We start from the raw sequence: 22,941 nt of genomic DNA on the forward strand, positions 1-22,941 counted from the left end.
CAGGAACACAGCACACTATTTTCCAGCCCCCTAAATCCCCAGTAAGGATGGGAGGGGAGGGACCCAAAACCGGAGTAATAAGATTTGAACCTGTCCCTCCACTCTTGCATTTCACAGTGCAGAGCCCGGACATCAGTTCTGCTGGCACAAGGTTTTCTTGGGTTTGTGCATTAGACCCAACCAAGGCCTCAGCACTGCTAATGTCAAGCAGTCAGGCACAATTCCTCCACACAAGTGTTTAACACTGCACAGCACAGCCCTGTCTGGGCATCTCCATCCAGAAACGCCAGCAGGCTTCACTCTTCTGGGCACGTCTGGAAGGGGAGAATACAAACCATGCACCCTCCCCAGCCTTTCAACCCACACCATCGGTAGTGTCCCACTAAACAAGGCTGAATTCTTCCCCAGTGTAACAGTGCTCTAATCAATGGAGGAGTGGCAGGGATACATTTGTCTCACAATCTCCAATACGGCCTGTGGGAGCCAAACACAACCCAGGATCAGCACCCAACTGCTGTGGTCAACTCTGGCTGCACTTGCAAATCACTCTCTGACCCCCACTCTACTCTACCCCCACCAGGTAGTTACTCTTCGGTTTGAGTGTGATCTATTCCCATGAGTTCAGACAGACACACCCTGCTCCTCAATATGGAAGTTTCTGCATCAAGTTTGAAATACAGAATTTTCATAAAAAAATAAAAAATAGATTTAAACAAAATTCCTCCCAAAATTAAAGCAGCCTCTAGGCAAGTTGGCTTATGAAGCTCACCTGGAAAAGGACTAGCTAAAAGCTAGGCATTATCACCCACCACTCTAGTGAGCAATGTCTGCCAAAACCTTGGGATGTTGGTAGGTTTTCAACTGATCTACCCAGTGCGACTAGCAGGTTCTCACCCTGCCCCACAGACACAGCAAGCTAGACTTTGAAGGGAAGCAAGACCACTTGATAAATACTACAAGGGGGTGACTTAAACCACAGAGAAATCACACATTTTTCATGGGTTGGTCACGGCATAAACAGGATATTTCGTAGCTATATTATACATCTGCGAAATTTGCTATTTATGCCGTGACCAACCCACAAAAAATTTTCTCTACAGCTTTTCTCAAACTGTGGGCCCTGACCCGAAAGGGTCACCTGGGACACCTGGCATTGGCCACTGTCAGAATACAGGATACTGGGCTAGATGGACCTTTGATCTGACCCAGTATGGCCGTTCTTATGTTCTTAAGGGGGTCGCAAGCCTATTAGGAGGTCACAGTATTGTCATCCTTACTTCTCCACTGCTGCTGGTGGTGGCCCTGCCTGAAGGTGAGAGGTGGGAGAGCGGCAGCTGCTGCCCAGGCACCCAGCTCTGAAGGCAGTGCCACCAGCAGCAGCGGAGAAGAAAGGATGGCATGGTATTCTGTACTGCCGCTGGCAGTAGCAATAAGACTCACCTAAAGCTTATCAGGAAATAGCTGTCTTAACACAGCACTCCACAATCAGTTAAGCCTCAGCACATGCGAGTTATTCACAGTCCTATTTTTATATGGGGAAATAGAGGCACAGAGCAGCCATTTGCCCTAGACCACACTGGCAGGGGTTCCTGGATCCTAGTTACATAATCAAGCCGCTAAGCAAAGCTGCCTCCAAGAGGCCATCAGTTCTCTGGAGAGCTCCCTTCTTGTCTCCAGGCTGCCTACCTTGCCTTTGTGCATTTCCTGCAGCCACTGACGGAGTCGGATCAGGCAGCTTTCCTGCATTGGAGTCAGCTGGCCCAGGTACCGTTCAATGTAATCAGCGTCCAGTTTGTCAGCTAGAGAGGGAAGAAAACAGCAACTCAGGGGAGAATTCACCCTGGTAGAAGTGGAGGATCTGGGGAATTGTACAGTTATTGCCGTACACTAAACACACACATGCAATTTCCACTGGGAATTTTCAAACACTCTCGGCCTTCTTCATCAACAGTCTGCCTGGCTTTTGTCTGGGAAGGGCTGGACAGCATCCCAAGGAGTCCATGGGAGACATTTTGATTACAATTAGGGCGTGGGGACCGAGTCAGTAATTTGGGATGTCTAGAGCATCACAGCAGGGTCCACCCAGTACTCAATGGTGCCAATACGCCTTCTAATTCCTGCCTCCATCCCAAAGCTGCCCTGGTCTCTGGCTGGGATTTTCAAAGGAGCTTCAGGGACTTAGGCACCCACCTCCTTTGATTTCAATGAGTTCTGGACACCTACCTACCTTGGGCTCTTTTGAAAATCCCACTGCACTATATTCCTACAGCAAGAGGGAACAGCAGCCAGTCTGGAAGCTGCTGAAATGCTATTCCACGGATAGCCACCAGGGGGAAAGAGTGAATAACTTTAGTGGCTCCTCTCAGTACACAAGGGTGGCCTTTACCATGAGGATTGTCCTGTGTGGCTAGTGCAGCGCAGGGTCCCTCCAGGTCATAGAGACAAAGAACAAGGGGATCACATCTGCCAGCATGTGGCATTCCAGGCAGATGCGCAGCCAGAGGCGTTTGTGTACAGGGAACATGGTACCAAGAGTAGCGGCACAGGCCAGCAGCTGTGCTGGAGGCATGTGGAGACAGAAGGGAAAGGAGAGCAGAGGGAATAGTTCTGACCCTTGATACAATAGGCGACAGTATCGCACAACAGGGATCACATGCCTAGAGAACACACTGCTGCCCCTCATTCCTACAGGAGAGGAGAGCCTTCCTAAATGCACCCTCACCGCAGATCATAGGCACCGTCTCTGTGGGTGCTCCGGGGCTGGAGCACCCATGGAAAAAATAGTGGGTGTTCAGCACCCACCAGCTACAGCTGATCAGGGGTGCCCCCACAAAACAGCTGATCAGAGGTTGGGGGAGGGGACAGAGTGAGTATTTATCACCCCCGGGGAAAACTAAGTCAGCAGCTATGCCACAGACCCAGCCAAGCTGGGGAGCAGAGACACAATGGAATGGAAAGAGGGCAGCTGGGAGAGCCATACAAAGCTGGCAGTTCAAGAGCAGAGATATGTGAAGAAAAGGAAGCCAATAATTCTCCCCCCACCTGGCTGCTAAGTAGAGTTCTCCACTTCTTATAGCACCTTTCATCTCGAAGCACTTTACCAATATTAATTGTGCCTTCGAGCTTCCTTAGCCAGTGGCTAAGTATTCAAACCATTTTACATATGGGTAAACTAAGGTATAGAGAAGCTACATGACCAAGGCCAGGCAGGAACAGAACCCAGGAGTCCCACATCTCAGTTTCTTGCTGTTCTCAAAGTTCTTGGAGACATACCTCAATTGCAAGGGCAGGGATTCTGAGTTAAAGTTCCCAATGTTGCAGGTGTCACTGCAATGCTACAATGACCTCTCACTTCCTTCTGCTTAGGCAGACACTTTCACACTGGGCTGGAGCCTTTTCCTACATCAGGCTGCAGGAGCTTCAAGAGTTAAGTGGCAGAAAAATCCCAGTGAGAGACCCAGAAGGTCTTCACTGCTAACCTTCACCGCTGCCTGAGGATAACATACCATCAGGGCTAGCCGTCTCTGCAGCGGGGCACGAGCTGCCTGGCTGCTCTTTGGTAGTTCCATGCATGCAAGACTCTGCTGGCACAATACCAAGGTTGTGTCCCACAGCCAGGGCCCTCTTTTCCTTTTGTCTGCTCACTGGTGGAGGTGTCCATCGGGGGATGAAGGTGATGCCCTGGGAGATCAGCTCCTTCAGGTAATGTTCGATCACCTCCTTGCCCTGGAATTGAAGGCTTGCATTAGAGAGAGAAACCCCGTGGGAAAGGATTTCTAATGCTCCGAGAGATCAGTATCCCTCCCAGCCGCAAGCGGGAAGGGGAAGTTTCCCTAGCCCAGGGAAGAAGGAGCACATGCCCATGTTTAATGGCCTCGTGCAGCAGCTTTAGAGCAAGGCAGCGGAATGGACCGTGTGGGGAATGTTTTATTGGAGTGTGAAAGGCACATTCTAGAGAAGAGAAAACATGCTGTTACTCAGGAGAAAGCCTGAGGTAAGAACAGGTTTGGGTTCAGGAGAGGGAGAAAACAGGGTCAGTCAGCCCTACACATCTCACCTGTTTGCTGCACTGCTCCCCTGCGACCCTAAACTCAGGGAAAAGGCCATCAAATCAAACGATCATCTCCCCCAAGACAACGCCACTGCACTGCCCAGATCCCGTCAGAGCAGAGTCTTTAGTGGAATGAAACTAACAGGCACCCAGGGCTCGTCCTTCCTGCATGTGTATTCAGGAAGGAGGCTTCCTGTGTGGGGACATTGATCAGGGAGCCTGGACTGCACATGGAACGTAGCCCTCACACAGAATAATTCCCTTACAATCTCTGCAAGGAGATATCCAAATGAACAGATTGTTTTGCTTGTTGGATAGTGGCTTAATCTCCGCTCTCTACCACTGAGACTCAGAGACCCAGGGCAGGGCCCAGATGCTCCTTAGAGCTGCGTTTTCTCTCTCTACAGAGGACGAAACTCAGGCAACAGTGAGGCGAAGGGACTTATTCAAGGCAACGGCACAGGGGAGAACTGGTCACAGAACCTAGGTCTCCTGCTGATTCCCACTCCCTTGATCTACCCATTAGAGAACATTGCATCTCATGACCCTTTGCGCTCACTGCCATGGCAACCTTGGACCCGAACAGCCATTTTACTTCCCCACTTCTAACGGGCTGCGGACACTTGAGCTGCAGTTCTCGGAGCTAGGGGGAAAGCCAACTCTCACCCGCTTGATGTTGGCAGTGTACTGCTTCATGGCAATTTTCTCCACTGTATTTTCAAAGCCAAAGAACGACTTGATGTCAAGAGACGCAGACTGTTCAAAGCACGTCCACTCTTCATTCTCAGGGTGAACCTAAACTCAGACAGAGACAGGCCCGGGGTCACACAGCGCAGAGCAGACCAAGGCTGCCAGCCTTCACACCAGGCAGTAATGGGGCTGTTCACTCACCCAGGCTGCAGACCAGGGGGCTTCCTGCAGGATGTAGGTCTGTCAGTACTTAGTGATCTGATTAATCAGGACTGCGATGCTCAGTCTGACAGCAGTAGAACACATCTGGAGCACAACCACCGTTAGGATGGGATTCTCCCCACCCAAGGAAATCAGGACTAAACCTACCTCTGCTGCTTGGCCCCCCAAATGGTAATGGCAGGAGTAGAAAGAGCATTACAACAGTGCCGAGAGCATTTAATCAAAGCCATGGTGCTAGACGCAGTACGTGCACATAGCAAGAGATGGTCACTGTGAAGCAAACCCGCAGCCAAACCAGGGCTGCTCGCTCAGCTGCCCCTCCAGCAGAGCCTGCAGTGACTCAGCCTTCAGGCACACGGCAGCAGCTTGTCCCTGAGCAGAGACTGGGTCATTTGAGCCTGGGGTCATCTATTTCCCCAAGCCAGCCAGAGCTGTTGATTTATCTATACAACAGTATAGCCCGGCCAGGAACCCTCCTGCTGCCTCGCAGCGTAACACACTCTCCAGCCTGTTCTTGATCCCGTTCCTGCCCCAGCCTTGCCTGAGCCTGGTTCTGGGTCTTGTCCTTGAACTACTCCGACCTCACTTCAGCCTTTGCGCCTCCTGACCCTCAGACTCCGACTGTCCAGCTTCAAACTTTGGTCTGCACCTGCACTCCAGCTATGGTACTGACTTGGCTTGTCCCTGGACTCTGATCTCTGTTCTAGCACTACCCTCGGCCCAGCCCTGACCCTACAGCCAGCTTTGACCTCCACTCCAGCTGCTAGGCCCAATTACCAGGAGGAAGCACTTGACAGTCATTACCACTGCCCCAAACAGTTCACAAGTTAAATAGATAAGACAGAGTGAAGGAAGGGGGGAAATTATCCTCCTTTGTTGAATAGATGGGAAATGGGTACCCACAAATTAAATGACTCACCCCAAGTTGCCAGGAAGTCTGTGGCAGAGCTAGGAACTAAATCCAGGTCTCTTGAGTCTCAGCCACTACCTTAACCACAGAACCTCCTTTCTCTCTAGGCAGTCTCCCTACATTCTTTTCCTCAAGGAAAACACCCACATAGCTCTTACCTCTATCCCTTGTGAAGGAGTCTGCTTTCCTCTTATGTGTTACTGTTTTAGCCCAGTAACAGAGTACAACCCCCGCACCCCATGCACATAGAGATTGGTAAAGAACAGAGTCCACATGGGGATTATAGGCAGCAGCCAGAGAAAGATCTTATTTCTCCAAGGAACACAGCTGAGGTTGAAACATGAGAAAAACCTGTTTCCTGTACACTCCCACAATTAAGAGGAAATGAGCAAAAATAGACAGCAGGAGCATCTCAAGGATGCAAACAAGTAGTTCCTCCCTTCCAGAAAGCAGACATATCTTGGAAACCCAGGAGTTAACCTTCCTTCCAGAGTGGTTCAAGACCCGCAGGTAACACACTGTGGTCAGAGAGATCCCGGTAGCATGAAATTTGGCACTGGTGCATGCGCACACACACAGCATCACTGCTGGGCTCACTGAGCAGCAGCTCAACACAGTCAGCAACTGAGATAGACCCATGGTGACAGCAATGGAAAAACCTGATCCATTATCATTCCCATGACCACCACGCCACACAAATGTCCCAATGGTCCTGGCCCTGGGGGCCAAGTGAAATCAGAGGTGGGGGGGAAGAAGATTTGGGCAGGGGGTTAAGTTATTTGCTTCGCTAGAAGCGACAGCCATTGCAAGCTTCTTTGATTCCAAGAAGCTGCACTAACGTACAAGTGCTGAGAGGGCAGGTAAGTAACATGATCTGGACTTTTGTTTAGGAAACATGATGAGGTATCCGATTGCTTCCAGAAATAGATGACGCTATTTTTAATGGTGATTGAACCCCTGTGGCCCCGATGCACTGATATGGTACACACACTCAACAAATGGAACACGCTGGGTGACATCTTCTCAGGCCACAGATAAGTAGCACAAGAGCTTTATCTAAATGATCGACACAGGAGCAATCTGGAAGTCCCAGGGACAGAAAGAGCACGACAGGGAAGCCAGGAACTGCGCTCATTTGGGAGCAGCATGAGAATTCAGCTGCCACAACTGCCTGCCCTACCCACCACCTCAACTTCCCATCACAATAAGTACTCGGGGCTCCTCCCTAAACTGCTAGAATCATGCCAAGGCCAAACCCTGACACTGGCCAGACATCCCTCTTAACTCTAATTCTAAACCCAGAGAACTATGGGAACACTTTATACCAAATCTAGAGCCCCACCTGCCTCTCCTTGCTCTCTGAGCTCACCCCAGGACCTAATACTCCAGCCAAGGCAAGGTAACTCCTTCCCCGCAGATGACCTAGCTGCTGAGCACTCCCACCTTTGGGAGTCCCTTCAGGTATCCATCAAAATGGAGCCCCCAATCCAGGTCAACAGGCTTCCAAGTCACATTGGATTATGGCTCAGCATCCACACTCTTCGGAGCACCCTCCCCTGGCTGTTAGCCCAAGGCGGAAGGCTTCCGCCATGGTCACTCAGCTGCTCTGGCTCACCACATGGTCAAGAGGAAAAGGAAGGCTGCTTGGGAAGAGAGGTACTTACCGAGTAGCTACACGTCTCAAGGACAACAACACGATTGGCAAAGGTCTCGTTGTGAGCCTCAATGAGGAGTGTTCGCTCCTTCCAGTTTACGGTGTTTTTCTGTATGAAAAAGACATACTCTACCCCAGCGATCTGAGAAGGAAGGAAGAACAAAGCCATACAGGACGTTAGGAGATGTGGGAGCAGAGCAGTCACCACGGCTCCAGCCTCTACTGCCCAAAGCAGCAGACACAAGGAAGCCTGGACACACTATGTACATTAGGCTCTCACCTTCTTCAGCAGCCGCGGAGCGTCCACATTCAGCTTGCAACTCCGTTCGACAATATGAACAGCTCCATCATCACTCTTGGATTCCTGAAGGATCTCACTGCCCAGGAAGACAGGGATCTCTGGGCACGTGGGAAAGCGCTTCTCATAAGCCTAGGAGATGCAATGAAGAATAAGGCTACACCTACACTGGAAGTCCTGCAGCTGTGCCGCCCTAGTGCTGTAATGTAGACACTTACTACAGCGACAGAAGGGGCTCTTCTGTCGCTGTCGTAAGTCCACCTCTCCAAGATGTACTAGCTAAGTCAGAGTCTACATCAGGCCTAATCATAAAATATCAGAGTTGGAAGGGACCTCAGGAGTTCATCTAGTCCAACCCCCTAGACCAATTCCCAACTAAATCATCCCAGCCAGGGCTTTGTCAAGCCTGACCTTAAAAGCCTCTAAGGAAGGAGTTTCCACCACCTCCCTAGGTAACCCATTCCAGTGCTTCACCAGTTGCCTAGTGAAAAAGTTTTTCCTAATATCCAACCTAGACCTCCCCACTGCAACTTGAGGCCATTACTCCTTGTCCTTAGCTTTAGGTCAGCTAAACTACATCTCTCAGGGGAGTGATACCTAACTTTGTAGTGTAGACCAGCCCTGAGCCTCAGCCACCGGGCCATTCGCAAAGACCTCTGCTGACAGGCCACAGAGCTACAAAATCCCCTTCATCTCAGAAAAGAGGAACTAATGCAGAGGGTTAAGTTATAGCGCGGTGCACAACTGCACACCAATCTTTACTAAAGCAGGGATTAGTTAAGCCCTAGGAAGGTTGTGGAATCTGTCATGGGAGGTTTGAGAACAGGATGACAAACACCTGTCAGGGATAGTCTAGATCAGTGGTCCCCAGACTGTGGGGCACAACCCTATAGGGGGGCACGGAGGAACATTCGCAGGGGGGAGTGCAGCAGGCCCTGGGGGTGGGGAGAGACCTGTGGCCAGGTCCACTCTGCCCTCAGTTCCACCCTTTGCTCCACACCCGAGTCAGCTCTGGCCCCAGCCACAGCTCCACTCCTCCCATTGCTCTGCCCACAGCTACAGCTCTGCCCTCATTCCCTCTCCATCTCTAGCCCCAGTTCCTCCATCAGCCCAAGGTCTTCTGCGGAGGGAGCTATGGCTGTGCAGTAATGGAGGGGAGGGGTGCGGACAGTTTCCATTATTGGTAAGGGTGTGGGGGAAGAAGAGCACAACAGGAACTTCATGTTAGCTAGCAGGGTCCCTCCAGGTTATGTTGTAATGTGAGGTATCTGGGAGCCAGGTGATTTTATTGTGGGTTGTGGAATGGTGTTCCATCTCTGGAGACCAGAGCTACAATCCTATCAGGTCAGAAGTAAGACAATTACATAAATTTCCATCTTCTCTCAACCCTCCTTCCTCCCTCTTCCCAATTTTGGGCATGTCCCAGAAGTATTACCTGACTGAACAGCATTCTCAAGAGGCCAGAACCGGAATAGCTGCAAGTCAGAATTGAAGTGCCTTAGCAGAGCTGTGCATGGCCCCAGGAACACAATAGCAGGGGATAAAGATTGAAGTGTTTGTGTGATACTTGCACTACATTAGCACTAGAAAAGTAGTGCTGGAAAGGACCTCAAGAGGTCATCTAGTCCACCCGCCCATCCTTCAGCTGAGGCAGGACAGGTAAACCTTGACCATCCCTGACGAGTGTTTGTCCAACCTGTTCTTAAAAAACCTCCAATGATTGGGATTCTACAACCTCCCTTGGAAGCCTAGTCCACAGCTTAACTAACTTTTTATAGCAGTGGTCCCTAAACTTTTCACATCACGCCCCCCCCTTATCCCAGTCTGCATGGCCCCCCGCTGGAGCTGGGGGCAGGGCCGTGGCTTAGGGGGTGTTTGGACAGGGGTAAGCCACAGCTGGGGGCAGGTCTGGGGGTGGGAGTGGGACTGCAGCCTGGAGCCAAGGCTGGGACTGGGAGCAGAGCCACAGCCAGGGGCCACGGCTGAGGCTGGGGACGGGACTGGAGCCAGGACCAGGACTGGGGGCAGAGTGGAGCTGGGCTGCTAATACACCCCAGAATGCTATTATCCTTTTTTCTTTGCAACTGCATCACACTGTAGACTCTCATTCAACTTGTGATCCACTGTAAACCACAGGTCCTCTTCAGCAGTACTCCCACCTACCCACTTATTCACCATTTGTACGTATGCTTTAGATTTTACCTTCCTAAGTGTAATACTTTGCACTTGTATTTATTGAATTTCATCTTGCTCTGTAAATCTTTAATGCTAGTTTATCAGAAAGGCTCTCCCCAGCTAGGGGCAGGTGTCAAGAACTAGCTGCTGTTCTTCCTTAGTCTGTCTTTATCTTAAGCCAAATGCCTTCAGCAAAACCCAAGGGATCCACATATTCTGTAGGACTTTGCAGGGGGTTTAAAACTTGCCATGTGACTGTGCAGCACAAAGGACCCCTGAACTGCAGCCGATAGCTAGCGCAGGTCCAGTTCACGTTCATCTGCCTTGAGCCTGTAGATTTGCCTGGCTGAAGCCTTATCTAAGGCAAGGCTAAACTTTTGACTTCTCTGTCGAGCTAGCTCAGGGGTTCTCAAACTGGGGGTCAGGACTCCTCAGGGGGTCACAAGGTTTAGGTTATTACATGGTGGGTCCTAAGCTGGCAGCCTCCACCCCAAACCCTGCTTTGCCTGCAGCATTTATAATGGTGTTAAATATATTTTAAAGTGTTTTTAATTTATAAGTGGGGGGTCACACTCAGGGGCTTGCTATGTGAAAGGGGTCACTAATACAAAAGCTTGAGAACCACTGAGCTAGCTGCTGAAGAGATGTAGGGCAATGCGTGACTTCAGCAAACAGAACCACATGGGTTGGGGAGCGGACGGGTAGGGCTGACACCTCTCGGGGGGAGTGTGGAAGATGGGCCTGGTGATACTCAAATGGACAATATTTGTAATTTGCAGCCAGGCTTTTGAACCATGCCAGTGCCAGCCTTGGACAGCGCACCATGTGTCCTTGCCAGCACTTGGGTCACTTTCTAGCTACTGTACCGGTTTCTGACACCCTGTGGCCATGCTCTTAGTCTGGGGAGGTGTGAAGTCATAACTGGGTTTTTGGTGTCTTTGTGGGAGTGTTAACAGCATGTGTAATAAATTATACAAGTCAGAAATGATGAGGGCAGGTGCCAAGTAATACTGCACGCTGGTGGCCTAAGGGGTAGCTTGCAGCTTTCATTGGCCCAGTGTTGAGAATCTGATGCCAAGGAATGGCTGGGCTGAACTGCCTGAAGTAACTCTTGCCTAAATGCTCCAGGAAAAGACATGTTTTGGGGTTGTTGTTTTTTTCCTCCAGGGGACAAGAGCGTGAAAACAGTGATCTTGGGACAGTGAAGGTCATGAATTTGGAGGAGGGTGTGGGAAGCAGGGAATGTTAACCCCATCCTCCTCTTCTGGAAGAAAGATTGGTATGCTGACAATGGCAGGTTTCAGAGAGCAGGTAATTAGGGAATCCATGCCTAACTCTCTGACCCTAGAACAAAGTGCAGCTTGGGAACCAGCTACCTGGGAGCATCCTTTGGCATTGTCTGACAGTCGTGAATATTCCTGTGAGGCTTGAAAACCTGTAGCAAATCAAGCTGCTTGAACAATAAGGTGCCTTTGGCCAAGGAGCCAGTTTATCCTGTGAGTGAGATTAGACCATTGGTGATTAGCCAATCGCTCCGGGAAGCTTTAATTTTTCTTAAAACATCCTCTCCTCAAAAGAGGATGGCCTTAATGGGAGGCCTTACAGACCTGGGGAGATCTGCAGAGACGAATACATGACTTGGGGACATGACTTGATGAACATGCTAACAACAGGCAGAGGGTGAGTTAAGGATGTGAGCTCTAAAGGCCAGAATTCCACCCAGGGTAGTCTCTCTTCCTATTCTGGATATTTGAGCTTGCTGACCGCCTGAAATCGATGCCATTCCATTCAGAGATCTAAAAGCAGGGGAGCTGGAATGTGTCCTCAGAAGCCTGTGCTATTTTAAGGGCGGGTGCTATTCCCAGCAGCAGGCCACACAAGCCTGGGTGGTGGGAAGTCAGCCTCCCATACGCTGGGGATGTACACACTGCTTTGGTAATTGGCAGCCCCCACACAGGCTGCGTTGTGCACATAATGACATCTGAGATGATCTAATTTATGGTCGTGTTATCTCCTTTCTGTGGTTGGTTGGCTGAAGGGACTTGCACTTCTGTGTGACACAAGAGAGTCTTCCAAGTCCACCATATTTGCCATATATTGACTGGGAGCTCCTGGCAACTTAACCCAGTAGCCCACGTATAGCTGAGTCCAGCCTCCATTTGCACCAAAAGCAAAGAAGTCTGAAGGGATCCATGAGACTGCTGCAAGAAAGAACCCTTTCCACCGTCCTCAGTTTGTCTGCCCTAGGGACCTCTACACTGGAGTTGTAAGCCCTTTGTACAGTACATGCTCCTGTTTAGTTATTTTTTATTTACAGCTGCACCCACCATCATACTAGGCACTTTCCATAAAACCTCAAGAAGGATGATCTGCTCTCCAAGGAGCTTGTAGGACAGACAAGTAGAGAGAAGTTAGGAGAAGGAGAACTTGAATGCATGTCAGCTTGATTCACAGTAAGAGGCATGGCAGTGGGGTATTAGGAGGTACTCAAACATGGACAAAATTGGGGAGAGGCCTTGCAGATAAACTTGGGATAGGGGTGGCCCATGCATAGGAGGCAAGACCTGGAGGTGATGGCATGCTTCACATGCCAGTAGTAAAATTTGACATGGTTAGATGTTTGTAATGGAGCTAGATTTGGAGGGGGGGGGAAAATGGGTTTTGCATTGTGTATTATTCCATTCTCTTCACTTAACGCCTTTCAGCAGAGGATCTCCAAGTGCTTCACAGAACTGATTAGGAATAGAAAAAGTTTTAAAAAAGTAAAAACTTCATAAATTTTAAACTTTCCTCTGTAGTGTTGGTAATGCAAACTGCAGCACTGGGCTAGTGCAGGACTGGGTGCATGGGAGGAAGTGAAACTGACTAGTTTAGCTTCACTGTCCAAAGGAAGTAAAAGTCAAGGAAACAACCTGCATTGCTAGGGAATGTGTACAGTAATGCACAGCATTTGCCTAAATTGAGAGATTGGAGCAGGCCTTCCTTTATTTCTCAGTTTTACATCTCCTCCTGGAAGTCAGTCCTGGTGTCTCAATCCTGACTGCCCAGGCTGGGTTACCCTACTACCTCCTAAGAGGGGAGTTGGAGTAGTAACTAAACCAGTGCTTCCAGCAAAGAGCCCAGACCAGCAGGGGGAGAGCACAGGGAACACAAGTCACATAGTAACAACAGGAGGAGGCAAGAGACTGCAAAACATTGCCCAGTGCCAGTTTCTTTCTAGGAAAGGCCCCTGAACATGTGCTTTCTTTCAGGTACCAGGATTACAAACACCTTCCCAGCACATCTATTGGGATGAAGCATTAGTTCACTCAAAAGGGACACTATCAAGTTAGGTCACTGTATAAATCAACATGTCACTAACTACGTTACCAATACAGATTGTTGGAACTGATCTTAAGATATTCAGTGTACTTTTCACTCCTGATGCGGTTTATTTTTGGTACTCCACATAGCAGGGATCTCCTTCAGGGCCTATATGCTACACATATTGCTGCTCTGTCAACTCCTAAAATAATGAAATAAGACTAGTCAATTTCATTTTGTTTATAGGCCAAGTTTCTAGGCAGTGTTGCTTACAGGTTCTCATACACTAGTACGTTATGCAATGCTGCAGGAGAGCAGTTCTCTGCCTAGCTGTTTCCTTGGGAAGGTCAAAGCCAATGCAACCTTTTGCTTGGGCCAGAGGTTTGGTAAAAAGCTAGCTTTCACAAAGTCTAAAGATCAAGTCAAATTTGGCCTAAATACTGCCTCTTTAGTAAGAAAAAGTTGGTTTATGGCTATGAAATCCAAAAATGTAGAACATCTTAAAGCAAAGGAGACACATTGCTTCTTTAATTCAAGCACAGATCTGGTACCAGGAGTCCACTCTGCAACCTAGAGTAAAAACCACTACTGCTGCGCCTCCTCCTTCCCACGATGGAATACATTACTCCAAGTAACAACAAGCTTAGAAACAGCAGCCACTGACTAATGAGTCACTCCTTCCTGTTAGAAGCAGGCACACAGCCCCTATGGAGTAACTAAGAGAACAGCCCAAAACACACATCCTAAATAAGCTTTATCTCCTGGTTTGAGGAAGGATTCCTCTTCTACATATCAACCTTAAGCTCTCTGCTAATCTTCTCTACACACCAACAGCAACTCTAAAAATACAGTAGGTCATGGCAGCTGCCTGCAGGTCCCGTGGAGGAGACCTTGGAGAGCTGCGCCTCAGTGCTCTGGTTGGCCCCATAAAGCACTATTGACCATTCTGGTACCCCTTTCATCACTGCAAAGGGGTACAGGGCTGCGCTGCTAACAGATGCCAGGTATGAGGCTGAGCTTTCACCCTCAGCAGCTAGACCCACCAGCACATTTCTCCTCCAACAGGCAGCAATCACAACCCCAAAAGGGGAAAGAAGGAGTTTTGACATTAAGCAGCAGTTGCCACCCCCCACCCCCCCCCCCCCCCCCAATCACTCCATGGAGGTTAAGATGCAGAACAGAAAACAGCACAGCCAAATTGAACCTGAACGGGACTTAACATTACCAACCATAGTATTAGAACAAGCTAATCTGCCTGCATTTGCCCTTCCAACTCCTTGCTGCTGTAATTCTTCCCTGAGTTTTTCCAAGGAAAAAGCCCCTTGGAGTCATGGCTCTGCAGGCACTGAACTAGTCAAGAGCTATGTTCCTTTTGGGTCTGTCGGTAATCCAACATGATTCAAGTGCCGAACAGAATCAAATGCGTACAGCAATGAGTGATTTAGTCATCCTGTCCCCCCTCCTTCCAGAGTGACCCACTTGGGACAAATACTGAGCAAAGCGTCGCTCACCTCCAGTTTTCACTTCCCACAAATCCTCCAGCCTGAACCTGCCAAGTCTCCACACCAGAATCCAGGCCACAGACCGTGGAACTGCCTCTTCCAGCTACAATCACGTTCAAAGGCTGACTTATTACCAGATCAGGAGAAAATCCCGGAGCAACTGATCTGAACAGCTGCAGCAGCTGCCTGGGCAACTCCAACCACTCAATACACCCGATTAGCCAAGTACTAATCTCACCATAACAGTTAGCAAAAGGATCTTTCCTTATGCTGCACACAGGCCCCTTACCCTTGAAAGAGGCGTCTACAATGGTAGTTAATTCAGGCCTAATCTGTTCTATGGCCTTGTCTACCTCAGAGGTTATAGCTCCAGCTTTCGCACTGTTATACCATCAACACAGCTCCACTGGTGGTAGCAACTGCGACAGAACCGGTGCAGGCAACTCATCAGTGGCCACCAATGTTCCAAGCAGCGTAGGGTTAGGCAACTCTGTGCTTAGCACACTTGTGGCTGACTGGAGTCCTGTCTAGCACTACCATCAGCAGAGCTGCAGCAACAGTGGGAAATATAAGCACAAATCCTAACATGCACACCTGGCCTAAGAACTACCACGCTTTTGGAACCAAATTGGGACATCCATCTGACTGGATACAACCAATATGGCTGAGTTACGCCCACACAGCAGCTTTCCTCACAAACCAGTCACGTGTCAGCCATGGTTGTAGGTCCACACTGCCAAGTGTGTATCGGTGCACTACAGCATGATCTGTTCTGCTATCCCAGACCAGCTCAGCATACAACACACACAGAATAACACCAGCAGCACATGGAGCAATGTGCCCTGTGACGTCCCATAGCACATAGCCAGAGGAAGGGAGTGGTCAACCTGGTTCCATAAGCACCATTAAGGGGTCCATCAAATAGTGTTATGAACTGGTTATAGTCCCAGACCAAGAGACAGGGTTAGCTCCCACTGCTACTAACAGAGGATTAGCCATGTTTACAGCCAGCCATACCACAACAGATTACAAACTCAGGTCAAGTTATAGTGCTGGGAGAACCTCAGGGGACCCTGAGAGTGAAAGTGCCACACGAGAAAGACATTTTTCTCCAGTAAAGGAAATTACACCCTCTAAAAACCTCATGCTCCCTCTGAAAGGGAGTGGTGTAAGGAAGGGGAATGCCCCCTAAACTACTGTGTTCCTATCCCTCCTCTCCCAGCCTCCATAGCCTCCCCCAAATCCTTCCCCCTTTCATAGGATAAAGGTCTAGAGAAAAGGTGCATGTGACTCAATACAATTCCCTACATCTCGAGTATCCCTCTCATCTACCCCCTCTCTTCAGGATAGAAGATGCATTCTTGCCCACCCTCTGCCCTCCAGTATGCCCCAGAGAATGGGAGCACATGCCCAGGGCATCTGATCTTTACACAACTCCTCCTGCTTCTCCTCTGGGGGTTTTCATAACCCATCAGGCAAGTGACCTAGAAACAGATTATACAACAGATGTGCCTCAGGAGTCCGGACTTGGATATTTCTGTCCGTAACAGCACGGACGCCTAAGCACCAAAGCAGAGCAAGCAATAAAACACCTCACCAGCATAACTCTGCTGTACATGTGCAGACATTTCAGCCCAGACCCTGCTGAGTCCTGAGTGGTTCCTGCATGCTCCGGTGAGGCAGCACTCAGAATTAGGTTATATAGCCTCATACTGTACCAGAATATCCTTGAGGGGAACATTATCCTCTCGGCTCATGAAAGGAAACTGAAGGGGATTATACAGTAAGTCAGCACAGTGTTGCGTAACAATTCCCAGGACAGCAGCTCTGGCTTTCTCCCCATGCCAGTCACTTCTCTAAGACTAGAGAGAGGCTTCACAAATTCCCTGTTAGTACACATTACTGCTGAAGTGACTGGTTTGGACCTTGCATGTTAGGAGCCAGCTCCTTCAGCAGGCTGGGTAAAACGAGGTGAGACACCCACCTTCTCGCTTGTTCTCCGCCTGCATTGCCTCTAGAGCCCCCTGCCTACCCAGGCAGCCATTTGTGAATGAGAGCAGGCAGTTGGGCTCAGAGGAATTGGGCCTGCTTACATCTGCCAAATGTTGCTCCAGAGTGGTTCTGTGGCTCTCACAGTGGGGCTGTCTGGAGACAGTGGCATAAAAGAGAGCTGCTGTTTTAGAAACAGGCCCAAGCGCACAGATCAAGATGGGAGAAAATGGAGGACAAATCACTGCACGCAGAACCCAGTTACGGGATCTAGCAAGCGCATGAAGGCTCGTCCACATCAGAAAAATTACCTCGCATTACAAAATAACCTGGAGGGGCCCTGCTAGCTAACATGATGTTAAGCACTCAGCGTAGACAGAGACCGCTATGTTTAGTGTCGTGCGAATGGGCTGTGAACAGTAGGGTTCACCTTAGGGCCAACTGAGACCAGCTGACACCATATCAAAACACGATGTGTCCCTTCCTATGCTGAGTCACATTTACCATTGTGCAAGTTACCATGACTCCTCAAGCTTGTGTTCTAGCTCAATGCAATCCTCCAGTGCAGAGGAGCCTTAGAGAGAGGGGGTCTGTGTTGGGAGAATGGAGGGGGGAGGGAAAGAGGGGAGTGAAGGTATGATGTCAAGTTTGGAGCTGAAAAGCTCCAAAGCAGCATCCCCCCCAGAGGAGAGGAGGGGTGTTGCATTTCTCTTTATTAGCCACTTCTAGCTGGTGTGGGGAGGCGGGGGTGGGGAAGAGAGATTTTGACTGACTCTAGAAAGAGCTGTGACCCTCCCTCATGGAACAAACTGCCTAGGGAGGTGGTGGAAGCTCTTTCACTGGAGGTTTTCAAAAGGAGGCTGGACAGCCATCTCTCTTGGATGGTTTCGCCACAACAAACCCTGCATCTTGGCAGGACGTTAAACACGATGACCTTGCGGTCCCTTCTAACCCTATGGTTCTATGGCTCAGACGTTGTGTCAACCATCATCCAAGGCTCGAAGAGAGTGGACTTTAGCCAGCAGTCCTTTCTGTGTCTGCTTAAGTCAGGCCAGCACTTAGGGAGATCCTGTGTGGTGACACATGGCAGCTCAGGCTCCATGGGTTAGTCTAGGAGACCAACAAGGGCCATATGTGTGTCCAGCAAACAGAATAAAGAATCTTCATGATATTCATCATAAGAGAACCCTCCCTCTTGTCTACCCAAGGGTAACACAAGAGAAAACATGGGTGGGGTTGGGGGTGGAGGGAAGGTGCAGAGGAGTCAGGACTCCACCAGGGGAAAAACCCCTCCAAAAACACGCAAAGCAGTTATGGAGATAGGTGAGAGCTTTCTGTGACTGAGCAAATACTTCCGCTCCAGCCCAGAGATCCACTGGACTCCAGAGCTATAAACACTTATCTAGTGTTAGCGCCTTCTGGATGGGAGCCAATGATCTGCCTCATTCCTTCAGACTCAGTGAAAGGAACAATTCAGTTAATTCCAGCTGGTTATTACAATGCATCCACAACTGGGCGACACAGCAGACCTTCCAGGACCACGACATGCGCTGTAGCTGGATGCTGCTAATCCTGGAAATCACCGACCTGCCCCATCTCCCATCTGACAGGAAACACCATTCCAGACAGGCTATTCTGCTACAGTATTCGCCTTCATTTGCTATCTAAATACAAACCTACCGAAGGTCCCCTTGATGCCAACAGGCAGAGGACACAGAGGGTGCAGCACCTAAGGTTGTACAGGGATCCCCTGCGTTGGATATCTGCATAGCAGTTCTCTCATTCTGCTCTTTGGTGGTCTCCACCGACAGCCAGTAGCCCACTGCTCGTCATAACCATTGTGAAACATACGTATGGATAATATTGAAGGAGTTAAGAGGAGAAAATGATGCTCTTAAGGTCTTGGCGTTAAGGCAGGTCCCCAGCAGGTGACATAGCTTGGAGATGTTCCCTTCAGGCAGGAGGAGGTAAGTGATGCACCAGGCCAGACAGGGAGATGGGTATTATATGTCTGTCTATTTGCATACTGAGCCAAGTACACAAGCACAGACTGCAAAAAAAAAAAAAAAAAAAAAAAAAAACACCGACAGTGTAAAAAACTGCAGGGGCTATTCTGTGTATGAATAAAGATAAAGGGCTGGGCTGGCATATCCTGGAGTACATAGAGATACACAGAATCCTTCACCGAGGAGGCAAACTGACAGTGTGCAGGTCTCATGAGAGAAGGGTCGCAGCCAGCCGGCTGCTACTTGACTCTCTGAGCTTTGTTAAACTAACACTGGATTTCACTATAGAGAGATGCAAGTCCTGCGAGTTAAGCAGAGCAGTGATCTGAGATGGACCTGGTATGCTGGGGTGTACTGCTCCTTGTGGTATGCACAGTTTTGCTGCTCCCAGAGCGCCCAGGGGTTAGACACTCCAGGGAGAAGCTCGGAGGGCTTGAATGTGCCTGTTGCTAACCTGGGGGGGGAGGGGTAGTGGGTGCCTCCCAACCCTGGTTACCCCCAGGAAGCATTACACAGGTCAAGACATGATCAACCATCAGGATATGTTGGCCTCTGCAAACGACCCTTCAGCAGTGGGGCCAGAAGCCACACTCTACTGAGGAACGATTGCTAGTTGGACAAATTTCCCATGTCCCACTTTGGGGAAAGTCTGGTATCTTGGAGAAGGAAGGTAGTGAAGCAAAGCGCCCAGGGGCAGCCAGGCTCTTGGGGAGAGGAGCAGAGCAGGCCAGATGTACCATTGGACACATACAGACCAGTGAAAAGTTTGATCCACGTTATTACAAATAAAAATGCAGGGACGTGCACATACATCGCACCCTTGTGCGAGACAGGACAGTTTCAGCCAGTCATTTCCAGAAGCTGCAGTGGGAATTCAGGTAGGCAGGACGTAACCCAGATTGGAATTTGGCCAAGAAACTGTGGTTAACAGACTTACACTCTTACCAAAAGTGCCCTACCTGAAATATTTAATACCCACAAGAGCCCAGGGTCCTCAATTTTACTTTGTCAATTGAGTTCTTCAGGGCAGGGACCATCTTCTCTTTATGCACAATGTATCTAGTACAGTGGGGCCCAAGCAGGATTTTAGGTGCTACTGGAATACAAATAATAAGGACATCTCCAACAGCACAGTGCTCCCTAACGCCATGCCAGGGCCTTGATTCAGTACGGATAAAAGTACAACATCCGCCTCTGGTGACCCTCAGAGCTCGCCCATCCAGGTGCTGACCTACAATGACCCTGCTCAGCTTGAGCTCACATCATCACAGCACATGGTGATGTGTCTGCAAACAAGAAAGAGAGGATAGACTGAAGGAAGAGTCTAGGGCCTGAGGATGCATTGTATGGACTCCAGTGAAAGGAAGCTTACATTCCTTTTGGGTGGATCTGCCCTAGAATTCATGTAGTTCTGGGCTCAGTCCCTCCCAACTATTCAAATGGAATACTTCGAAGCCAACAGAAGTCTCAACCCCAACACTGCCTCAGTACAACACACTAAGCATCAACAACAGAAGGCAGCTAAGGGAAAGAAGTTTTTGATGTTCCCAAAAATATACATATTAAAGTCCAGAGTAAACAAATGCAACCAGCAGCTGTTTCAGAGCCCTGGATGAATCAAATAGCTGCTCTCAGCAGCAAAGAGCATTTATCAAGCACTTCATATTCAGTACGTGGGAACCATCCTACACCACCAGCTAGAGAGGAATGCATCAGAGGCGGTCTGCTCAGACTGCTGCTGCTCACTCTCACTCTGCTTAATAATGGAGAGGTATAGAAACTGGACAAGCGAAGGCAGCTAAGACAGCGCGTCTAACCGGGGATGTCATTTTTGGTATCTGTCCAATGAGAGTAACTTGGGCATGAGGATGTCGTGCTGTTTGTACCGCATCAGCGCAACATGGTACTGTGGCCTCAAACCATCAGGTCACACTGAAGCATGTCATAAAACAGTGGGACTTTTGTGGGCTCTGAAAGAGTATTGAGACCCATTAGCTTCTCCCAGTCACATTAAGAATAATCCAGGAACTAACAGGGCAGGCTGGAGAGTGGAAGAGAGGAGACATCTTCCTATAAAATATTTGATATGGACCATTGTTAGATACAGGTATCCAGGTAAAAAGACCATTAGTCTGCACTCAGAGGGCAATTTCTAGAGTTTTAATTATTCCATTAAAACGAGACTTGGTTTCCCACAGTAACACCCATTTTGCAAGTACTGCACTGATCTATACTAGGCAATTTCATGAGCCACGTATGAATTGCTCAGCTCCCATCAATGTACAGGGATGGTTATTTTGAAACCCTTTTTTCCACCTCTTGCTCATCTCAGATACTCCGGGCTAGTGTCAGCCAGAAATGCCATGACAGACACACTCTGAAAACTGCGTCACTGTCTAGGTCACGCCAGCTCCTAAGGAACCTTGGAGCAGTGGGCAGGCAGGCTGCTCGCTGCCAAGTGCGGTCGTGTGTCAGTCGCAGAACGTTCAAGGGCAGAGTGGGTAACATGCACCTGCAGGCAAGTGCCTCTCTGGCACTTCCTCAGTTACGGAGACGCTGCACTCAGAGCTCCATCCAATCTTCGGCTGCTCTGTACAGACCTCTCCCATCTGCTGCAGCATTCTAGCTGCTTAGAGTAGATTCCAGCTACTCAGAGATTGCTCTCCTTGCTGCAGGGGGAATACTCTCCTGCTAACTGGATCCAAGCTTGAAAATGGAGGTTGCAGAAGCAGAAATATGTGTAACCTACCTTTCTGTTAAAATTCTGATTCTGCTGATCAGAGATATAAATCTAGACTTTCACTTTTAACCAGTTAGGGACTCCTCAACCTGATTGAGATGTACTGGGATGTATCAATACCGTAAACTTTATAAAACATTGGACTGCAGTTGACCTAGATACCCTTCCTGTCTGCATGTCTTGTCATACAGATAATATGAACCATTGTTGTATCCATATGGGATGGATGGATTGATCCATGGATCCTATAGATAGATGCACTGAACCGGTCATTCTATTGCAAACAAACCCATAAACAACAGGACATTTGCTAGTCACCGCCACGCTTGCAATGTTATACCATTTTTTACCACCCTTTATCTTATCAAGTTAGATTGTAAGCTCTTAAGACCGTCTTACTCTGTATCTGTGCAGCACCTGGCACAATACAAATGAGCTTTTGGGTCAGACAGAGGACTGTACATACCTTTCAACAACTGTAGCGGTGATCAGGGAAGGCATAATACAGAAGAGTTTGACTGACAGTCAGTCAGACCTTTAATCTGTTTACACCCTAATATGTACCTTCCTTAAATGTGACCTGAAGCTTATATAAAGCTATTTAAAATCCAAGCTTCACAACAGAATACACATGGGCACTGAGGAATTACAAATCAAAGCCAGACATGTCCCATTATTATTATTTACTCTGGTTGAGTCCTTTAGGCACTGCTGGGATTGGGGCCCTATTGTGCCAAGTGCGGTCCATACACTCCCTACCCCACAACACCCAGAGCCCGAATAGACAGGTAGTACTGTCATCCCCATTTTACAAATGGGGGAACTGAGGCAAACAGATGCAAAGCCCAAGGTCACATAGGGGATCTGTAATGGAACTAGGAGTTGAACTCAGGTCCTCTGCTTCCAAGTCCAATGCCTCAAGCACAAGACCATCCTTCCACCCCATGAATCACTGTACTGAATCATTGCACTCCAGAAAACATGCCCATAGCATTTTGGGGCATTCCAATACCGAAGAGGATGAGAATGCTTGGCTTATGGTGACACGTAAGTATGAGCATAAGTGACGGCAAAGTCGTTTGCTGAAGAGCGAGCTGGTTTCATTTTACTCCCACTCTCCATGCGTAACTGCCACCCAGTGACAGTTTAGCACTCTGCATCTGTGCGAAATGCTCACTGCCTCCCACACTAATGGAACATTCTGTTTAAATCCGTCTAATAGGATAATTGAGACTGCACCGTGACTGATCCGCTGTTACTAGATTCAAATGTCAGCATCTCTAGAATCTTTGTGACTTCAGCCTTCACGCTAACAGCACGTTATGCCTGGCGGGGTGAGGATGCTGGGCCTCAGGAGATTTGGGTTTCACTCCTGGCTCTGCCACAGACTCCCTGTGGTAG

The 22,941-nt window shown here is 49.1% G+C and overlaps 1 protein-coding gene across 2 annotated transcripts in view; it reads right to left on the bottom strand.

The window, feature by feature from the left end:
• The window catches only part of SEC14L5 (SEC14 like lipid binding 5), a 52,647-nt gene that overhangs the window by 18,794 nt on the left and 10,912 nt on the right, over positions 1–22,941 (bottom strand). For both annotated transcript variants that reach the window (XM_034784467.1, XM_034784468.1), the window contains exons 3-7: positions 7,808–7,957; positions 7,538–7,669; positions 4,718–4,846; positions 3,507–3,726; positions 1,687–1,799 (exon numbers count right to left, since the gene is read on the bottom strand). In XM_034784467.1, coding sequence (XP_034640358.1) covers positions 1,687–1,799; positions 3,507–3,726; positions 4,718–4,846; positions 7,538–7,669; positions 7,808–7,957 — 744 coding nt within the window. The remainder of the gene's footprint in view (positions 1–1,686; positions 1,800–3,506; positions 3,727–4,717; positions 4,847–7,537; positions 7,670–7,807; positions 7,958–22,941) is intronic.

Source organism: Trachemys scripta, chromosome 10, assembly GCF_013100865.1.
Source record: "Trachemys scripta elegans isolate TJP31775 chromosome 10, CAS_Tse_1.0, whole genome shotgun sequence".
NCBI lineage: Eukaryota > Metazoa > Chordata > Testudines > Emydidae > Trachemys > Trachemys scripta.